The 9159-nt window shown below is 45.7% G+C and overlaps 1 protein-coding gene across 3 annotated transcripts in view; it reads right to left on the bottom strand.

Annotated features, from left to right (window-relative positions):
* The window catches only part of PCNP (PEST proteolytic signal containing nuclear protein), a 17789-nt gene extending 9610 nt beyond the window's left edge, over positions 1-8179 (bottom strand). The window contains exons 1-2 of one of the 3 annotated variants that reach the window (XM_026659007.1): positions 8078-8174; positions 403-462 (exon numbers count right to left, since the gene is read on the bottom strand). In XM_026659007.1, the coding sequence (XP_026514792.1) occupies positions 403-462; positions 8078-8132 (115 nt within the window). In that variant the 5' untranslated portion in view covers positions 8133-8174. Of the gene's footprint in view, positions 1-402; positions 463-8077 lie in introns of all 3 variants that reach the window. The other 2 variants (XM_026659009.1, XM_026659008.1) reach the window with 2 other exon arrangements.
* Positions 8180-9159: the final 980 nt, after the last annotated feature.

Raw genomic sequence — 9159 nt, 5'->3', positions numbered from 1 at the left:
GGCAAGAGCAGGGGGGAGGGGGACACCCTGACATTAGCCTCCCTCTTATCCCCCTTACCCCCACCCTCCGCACAGCAAGCAGGAGGCTCCAGGGAGTAGCTCCAAGGCAGAGAGCAGGAGCAGCACATGGCAATTGATAGCCTGCTGGGCGGCTACTGCACAGGGAACTTAGGGGAGCGGGGAGCTGATGGGGGGGGCTGCTGGTCCACCTGGGTTCCAAGCCCCCACCACCTAGCTACAACCGGCTGCTCTTTCTGCAAGCAGTGGACAAAGCAGGCAGCTGCCAAACAACATTATATGGGAGCATTGTGCAACTTTAAACGAGCATGTTCTCTAATTAATCAGCAACGTAACAATGAAACAACGTTAACCGGGATGACTTTAAGTGAGGAGTTACTGTACCTATAATTTCCTGCCATGTTTTCCAAGTCATACAAACAGCCTGTCCATGATGTTTCTTAACTGGGGAGCAAAATATACTGTTAGCTCACTGTTTCAGTCAGCAAAACAACAATAACCAGATGCAAGCAACTTAGAACAGTTATTTACCCTTGGGAGCATAATAGACAGTGAAACTGACTAGGAGCTCAATGCTAATTCGTTTCACTATCCATGAGCAATGCTAGTCTGTGTTGCTACACAACTTGAGGTAGGAAGAGAGAAATAAAAATGTGGTGGGGGGAGGGTGAGGAAAGAATAAAGTTACAGACAAGTGAGACAGAATCAAGAGGAAGAAGGATACATGAAAAAGTTACTTAGGAACAGCAATGTTCCTAGTTCTAATGCTAGTATTCCATCTGACATTTCTGAATGCACATTACAGAGCAATTTTTCTAAGTGTGCCTTAAAGCAGCTCTAAGTGCAAGACTAGTCTTGCATGTAATCAACCAAAGTCTTCATTCCTAACTTTAGAAAATGGTAGTTTAGGATAGGGCATATTTAATCAAAAACGTTTCAGGCAGAGAAACACCACTGTATTTGGAATATGTTGTCTTGCCAATGGAACATAAATAACCCTTTCTTAAAATGCTGAAAGAAATATTTCTCTCTAATAATGATCACAGCAACAAGATGATCTTGTCACAAAGTTTACTATACAGCTCCACTATATAATTAAGCTTAAGTTCAATCAGTAAAGTGTGGAAGTTCAGAAGCCAGTTTTAGCAACTACACTCAGCTGTCCAAACTGAACTGGAAGGAAGGGAAGGCCTGGGAATCTCAAAACAAACTCAAAAATGGGTTCTTCTGGAGAGAAAACCCTTGCTGGCTTGCAAGCTAGGGAATCACAAAGGGAAGGAACGAGTGTAATGAGCCAGCAGGGTTTTATATTATTGCTTTTTTTTAAAAAAAGATACATTTTCCCAGTCAGCAGTCTGGCCAACTCATTCTCTACTTCGTGGTATTTTATTTTCTTCTCTTTCATTCCTCATTTTGGATTTTTTTTTTGCTTTATCTAAAGGAATAGAAACTGAGTCAGTGTGTTTATTGCTGGCAAGCAGGTTGTAAATTTTGACTACAGGAGCAAAACAGAGTGATGTGTGTATTCATGGAAGAGTCTGAGGAATAACTGAAGAGTGATTATGCAGATCAGACACCCTCAATAAGAGTGCTGGGAAGCACACAGCTAAGAAAAAAACATGTTGTTATGCATCAGTGAGTACAACATGCCTGCACTCAGACTGACTGAGAATTTAATTTCTGGCAATTACGTATTTGAATTGATAATGCAGTATTTAAGTAGTTGGCCAATGTCAGATTATAGTTTTATTAATATTTCAAGATTAACCAAAAATTAATTACCTGAACTGGAAGTTTAGCCAAGACTGACAAGCCTTCTCTGAATTTATTCCTGGAACAGTATAGATTGTTCATTGGCAAGGAAATTACAAGTGAACTGGAATCTCAACCATTTCAAGAGACCTTCTCACAGGTGCCCATATGTAACAAGTTTCAGGTAACTATAAATAGGGCAAGTAGAGATGGGTTTAGAGCTTAGTTCCTGTTCTGAAATTGTGTGCACCTCCCTTTGTTAAGAATGTAGGACTTGATTCTACTGAAAATATTGCAGAAATCAGAAGATGAGCTTGCATAACCATGCAAAGTAATCAATTTTTCCAAGAGATGCAGCAGTATGTGCTGAATATCAGAGGAACAAGATAAAGCCCTTTATATGTAAGTGCTGCACTGAAATTCTATATGCAGTGAGGTTAGACAATAAACGGATCTCAAGGTTAGAACCACTATAACATTACACACGTGATGCATAACATTAGTATTGAACAGGAAAAGTGTATGATGATGATTTTCTGGACTCTAAAGCCACTTGTGTGTGTCATCCACATTCTACTATTCTCTCTCCCACCCTTCTCCTTCTGACAATCACTAGCCTCTCTCACCACCATTCTTTGTACTTCTCACTCCCCTGCCACTCTGAGCTAATCAAGCTTATATTTTTAAAGAAATTAACATTTCTTCCTATAGAAGTCCAGATGTATTGCATTTCTGAAGTCTTCCTTCTGCAAGAATTTCTAAGCACTTCCCTATTAAGCCATAGAAAGCCAAATTATCTATTTTAAAGGCTAGATTTAAACCTTTCTAGGTCTCCAAACACTATAAGAAGGAAGTATAGTACAGAGACAGTGAAAGCCCTTAGTAGGAACATGTTTAATCAGTTATGCCTTTCTAGAGTACGATTTTTACAAAGGGAGATGAGCTTACTCATTCAAAAGGGCAAAAAAAGAGACTCTACCCAGACCAGATATTTGCTTTTATGGAACAACTAAATCATTATTTTTAAAAACCATTAAATAAATGTTAAGTATCAGGGGGTAACCGTGTTAGTCTCTATCTACAAAAACAACAAGGAGTCTGGTGGCACCTTAAAGACTAACAGATTTATTTGGGCATAAGCTTTCGTGGGTAAAAACCTCACTTCTTCAGATGCATAGAGTGAAAGTTACAGATGCAGGCATTATATACTGACACATGGAGAGCAGGGAGTTACTTCGCAAGTGGAGAACCAGTGTTGACAGGGCCAATTCAATCAGGGTGGATGTAGTCCACTCCCAATAATAGATGAGGAGATGTCAATTCCAGGAGAGGAAAAGCTGCTTCTGTAATGAGCCAGCCACTCCCAGTCCCTAGTCAAGCCCAGATTAATGGTGTTAAATTTGCAAATGAAGTTTAGTTCTGCTGTTTCTCTTTGAAGTCTGTTTCTGAAGTTTTTTTGTTCAATGATAGTGACTTTTAAATCTGTAATAGAATGACCAGGGAGATTGAAGTGTTCACTTACTGGTTTTTGTATGTTACCATTCCTGATGTCCGATTTGTGTCCATTTATTCTTTTGCGGAGGGATTGTCCAGTTTGGCCAATGTACATGGCAGAGGGACATTGCTGGCACATGATGGCATATATAACATTAGTAGATGTGCAGGTGAATGAGCCCTTGATGGTGTGGCTGATGTGGTTGGGTCCTCTGATGGTGTCGCCAGAGTAGATATGGGGACAGAGTAGGCAACGAGGTTTGCTACAGGGATTGGTTCCTGGGTTGGTGTTTCTGTGGTGTGGTGTGGTGTGTAGTTGCTGGTGAGTATTTGCTTCAGGTTGGGGGGTTGTCTGTAAGCGAGGACTGGCCTGCCTCCCAAGGTCTGTGAGAGTGAAGGATCATTTTCCAGGATAGGTTGTAGATCGTGGATAATGTGCTGGAGAGGTTTTAGCTGGGGGCTGTATGTGATGGCCAGTGGTGTTCTGTTATTGTCCTTGTTGGGCCTGTCCTGTAGTAGGTGATTTCTGGGTACCCGTCTTGCTCTGTCAATCTGTTTCCTCACTTCCCCAGGTGGGTATTGTAGTTTTAAGAATACTTGATAAAGATCTTGTAGGTGTTTGTCTGTGTCTGAGGGGTTGGAGCAAATTCGGTTGTATCTTAGGGCTTGGCTGTAGACAATGGATCGTGTGATGTGTCTTGGATGGAAGCTGGAGGCATGTAGGTACGTATAGCGGTCAGTAGATTTCCGGTATAGGGTGGTGTTTATGTGACCATCACTTATTTGCACTGTAGTGTCCAGGAAGTGGATCTCTTGTGTGGACTGGTCCAGGCTGAGGTTGATGGTGGGGTGGAAATTGTTGAAGTCCAGGTGGAATTCTTCGAGGGCCTCCTTTCTGTGGGTCCATATGATGAAGATGTCATCAATGTAGCGCAAGTAGAGGAGGGGCACCAGGGGACGAGAGCTGAGGAAGCGTTGTTCTAAGTCAGCCATAAAAATGTTGGCATACTGTGGGGCCATGCGGGTACCCATAGCAGTGCCACTGACTTGAAGGTATAAGTTGTCCCCAAATCTGAAGTAGTTGTGGGTGAGGACAAAGTCACAAAGCTCAGCCACCAGGCGTGCTGTGGCCTCATCAGGGATACTGTTCCTGACAGCTTGTAGTCCATCCTCATGTGGAATATTGGTGTAAAGTGCTTCTACATCCATGGTGGCCAGGATGGTGTTTTCAGGAAGAACACCAATGCATTGTAGTTTCCTCAGGAAGTCGGTGGTGTCTCGAAGATAGCTGGGAGTGCTGATACCGTAGGGTTTGAGGAGAGAGTCCAAATAGCCAGATAATCCTGCTGTAAGAGTGCCAATGCCTGAGATGATGGGGCGTCCAGGGTTTCCGGGTTTATGGATCTTGGGTAGCAGATAGAATACTCCTGGTCGGGGTTCTGGGGGTGTGTCCATGTAGATTTGTTCCCGTACTGAAGCTGGGAATTTCTTAAGCAGATGGTGTAGTTTCTTTTGGTATTCCTCAGTGGGATCAGAGGATAGTGGCTTGTAGAATGTGGTCTTGGAGAGTTGCCTGGCAGCCTCCTGTTCATAATCCGACCTAATAATCTATTAATTTTATATATGCCATCATGTGCCAGCAATGGCCCTCTGCCATGTACATTGGCCAAACCGGACAGTCCCTTCGCAAAAGAATAAATGGACACAAATCGGACATCAGGAATGGTAACATACAAAAGCCAGTAAGTGAACACTTCAATCTCCCTGGTCATTCTATTACAGATTTAAAAGTCACTTGAACAAAAAAACTTCAGAAACAGACTTCAAAGAGAAACAGCAGAACTAAACTTCATTTGCAAATTTAACACCATTAATCTGGGCTTGAATAGGGACTGGGAGTGGCTGGCTCATTACAGAAGCAGCTTTTCCTCTCCTGGAATTGACACCTCCTCATCTATTATTGGGAGTGGACTACATCCACCCTGATTGAATTGGCCCTGTCAACACTGGTTCTCCACTTGCGAAGTAACTCCCTGCTCTCCATGTGTCAGTATAATAATGCCTGCATCTGTAACTTTCACTCTATGCATCTGAAGAAGTGAGGTTTTTACCCACGAAAGCTTATGCCCAAATAAATCTGTTAGTCTTTAAGGTGCCACCAGACTCCTTGTTGTTTTTATTAAATAAATGGCAAACCTGGAATACTGATAATTAAAAACTGAACTCTAACTACTGCACTCAAGGAGCAAATGAGTCTTTTTGTCCTCTTTTTACTTTCAACATAATTTGATACTGAGTCTTCTCTTTCCCAAAATTGGCTTCCAGGACAGCCTGTCGAGGTGGTGTGAACACTACTTCTATTAACTACATTTAAGACCAGTAGTGGATTGCTAGCAGCAAGAGCTTCCCTACAGAAAGGCCACTTGCATGATGAGCTGCAAAATGTTTAAAGCAGCCCAGTGAAAATTTCCCTTAAGTACTCTGTTTCTGTAGGTAACATAAGAAATCTAGATACTAGTCTTCTCCTTGCAAAGCTGTTCTTGAAGTAGGTTTACCAACCATTCTCTAAGCCCCACAGTGCATTTGGGTTTTTGTGCTTTCATATTCTTTTTTCTGTCAGCCAGATCATATTCCACCTCTCTTTTCTACCTCCTACAAGCATCACTGCTATTTCCATAACTACCCAGACCTGTGCTCTGTATTTAGGTCATAGCTAGATAGAGGAATGTTACTTCAAGGAAGAATTACTCACTTGCAAGTCAACAAAGACATATAAGTGAGCAGTTTTCACTTTCTTTTCTGTGTAGGTTGTGCATCTGATAAACTGGACTGGCAACAATGCTAATTTTATAGCTTTCTCAAGTTTCTGTACTGCTCATCCAATAGATCTCTTGCCTCTGGGCAAGGTTGAGAGTTCCGGACCACAGTGTAGGACTATTAAGAGTCACATCAGAACAAGAGCACTTCCCACCTATATTCATTTTGGAAGGCCTTCCAGCTCAGGAAAAAATTGAAGATTTCACATCAGTTTCCAAAGAGCAAGGAATAACTCCAGTGTCTTGGCCAACCTTCCACTTCTAATTAAAATAATGTTCTACTGTCCAAGGTTGTTTGTGGGCCACTGAAGACTGCATGTCTGCAAAACTATTCGGTCACTGAATTACTGGCATCTAATTTACTGTTTCCTAAAGCACTGAGGTTTAAGGAGCTACACAAAACCAAATGTTTTTGTACGGATAACGATCTGTAGAGAGAACTAAAATACAGTACTTATGTGCCTATCTGAAGTCATTCGCACTTGTCAAGTCTGTTTTAATTAGTTTAAAGCCTTCATTTAATTGCCAAAGAGTGGCCCCATCTGAAGTCCCAATGAGTTATGTTTAAACAAAAAGGGGGGGGGGGGTCAGCCTTTGGCTTGGCAAAGATACCATTACCACCAGGTGGAAGATGAGGGGGGGAAAAAACACTCAGCTTTCCAAGAAAACTGACAATAAATGATATGCTGGTAGATGCGAATACCAGACTCAAGTAACATTAACCTCATTTTCACTATAAATAAATAAATAAATAAAAACAAATCTTGTGAACTCCCCCCCCCCAAAAAAAAAAAAAAAGAGTATAATATCTGAAGTAGTGTAGTAGTGTGTAAGGAAAATGATAGTTTACTGAGAACTGTAGATGCACCATATAGCTTATTTTTTTAAATAAGCTGATCCTTAAGAGGTATTGTAGCTCCAAAGGATCTACAATATACATTATTTCTCTCAATATATGGTACAGCTGCTCGTTGGGCAGTTTGGTAACAAAATATATGTATCTGATTATGCAAATTAATCTACTGGATACCTTATGTAAAACTTAGAAATTAAAAAAAAAAAGATTTTAAAAAAATAAGAATCAGGGAATATGACCAAAAAATGACATTCCTTGACAATACTAAGCCCAATCCTGCAGTCTTCATTCAGGCAAGATCCCCAGTGAATGACAGGAGCTTTACCCAACTAAGCACAGCAGGATCAGGTCCATTAACTTTAAAGATCAAGTTTAACTACTAGGTACAATCCAGTAAGAGCAGACCACATAGGGTTAATGACTAGACTGCCATTTTCCCTCTGATTCGAGTAGCAAAAAAGCCCCAAAAGCCTATGCCATGAGACATAATTTCAAAGATGTGGGTACCAAATTTACTGAGATCAGGATCTCCACCAGACTGGTCTAGTGGTCTTAACACATCAAAGGAGGACGACCCCTCCCCAGCATAGGTGCTAGAACTAGGGGCACGGGGGGGGGGGGGGGCTGAGCACCCCCGATTTGAAATGGTTCCCATCACTTACAGGATTTACGGTTGGGTTCAATAGATCTCAGCATCCCCACTATAAAATGTCCCAGCGCCCCTGCCGTACAGCCCCAAGCCTCAGCGGGTCGGTCCCGGTCAGCGCTGGTGACACCCCCACGCTGCTGCTGCAGCCCAGGGACCGCCACGCCCCGGCCCGGATCCGCCTCGCTGGGGATGAAACCATCCAGCCACGGCGGGCCCGTGACTCACCCCAAGCGGCCAATCACCCGCGGGCCGCCGCACTGAAGCCACCCGGAGCCAGAGGCTGCTCCCCGGCTCACCCACGGGCTGGGCGCCCAGCAGCGGGGCAAGCGGCCGGGCTCTGAGCAGCCGGAGACCGCGCCCCGGGCCCTTTCCCCCGACACACACCGGGCCCGCCACCCCCAGGGGACCCCGCCCGGGTCCCTCCCGCTGCCCGCCCTCGGTCCCTCGTGCGCGGGCAGGGAGGATATGGGGTGAGCGGCGCTGCGTGTTCACCTCCGTCTGCCTGCGGCTCCTTCGGCTTCTCCTCTCCCGCTTTGCTGTCCGCCATTTTCCCCCACCGCCTCCCCCCGGGTTCTGAGCCTGCGCGGTAGCCTCCTTTAGTTCTCCTGCTCCCTCCCTGCCATAGAGGGGAGGCGGCCCCAGAACCTCTAGAAAGTACTCGCCCCCTGTGGCTGGGAGTGACGAAGGCGGAAACGGTCAGCGCGTCACATGTCTCAGGGCAGCAGCGCTTCCGATTAAACAGCCAGATGCTCACAGACTCAGGGCAAGCTGACTTCCGCTGCGTATGCCGGCGCCGCAGCAGAACAAAGATGGCAATAAGCCGCTCTCTGATTGGTCAGGAGGAATGGCTCCGTCGTAACCAATCAGGGTGCCACTTGGGCATGGTTGGTGATCAGCAGTGGACATTTAAAGGGCCAGGACAGGAGTTAATCTCTCATCCTCTTCAACATAAGTTTTCCTGCCCCAATGGGCTGGGAGGTGGGGCACAGACAGAGAGTGATAGGGTTACCATATTTCAGCAAGCAAAAAAGAGGACGGGAGAAGCCCCGCTCTAGCCCCACCCCTGCCCCCCCACTTCCCACCCCCTCAGAACCCCCAACCCTCCTCCTGCTCCTTGTCCCCTGACTGCCCCCTCCTGGGACCCCTGCCCCTAACTGCCCCCAGGACTCCACCCCCTACCTAAGCCTCCCTGCCTCTTGTCCCCTGACTGCACCCTCCTGAGACCCTCCCCCCATTCTAACTGGCCCCCTAGGACCCTACCCCCTACCTGTACCCTGACTGCCCCAACCCTTATCCACCCCCAGACAGACCCCTGGGACTCCCACGCCCCATCCAACCACTCCCCACCCCCTGACAGCCCCCCCCCAAACTCCCGACCCATCTAAACCCCTCTGCTCCGATCCCTCTTCCCACTCCTGCCCCCGACAGCCCCGCCCCCAGAACTCCCCCCCTGCTCCTTGTCCCCTGACTGCCCCTTCCTGGGACCCCTGCTCCTAACTGCCCTCCAGAACCCCACCCCCTACCTAAGCCTCCCTGTTCCTTGTCCCCTAACTGCTCCCTCCTAAGACCCCCCC

The sequence above is a fragment of the Terrapene carolina genome, unplaced genomic scaffold (genome assembly GCF_002925995.2).
Source record: "Terrapene carolina triunguis isolate 2854851 unplaced genomic scaffold, T_m_triunguis-2.0 Scaffold558, whole genome shotgun sequence".
Lineage (NCBI taxonomy): Eukaryota > Metazoa > Chordata > Testudines > Emydidae > Terrapene > Terrapene triunguis.
The sequence above is the reverse complement of the archived record's forward strand: the minus strand, read 5'-3'. Positions and strand labels throughout refer to the sequence as shown.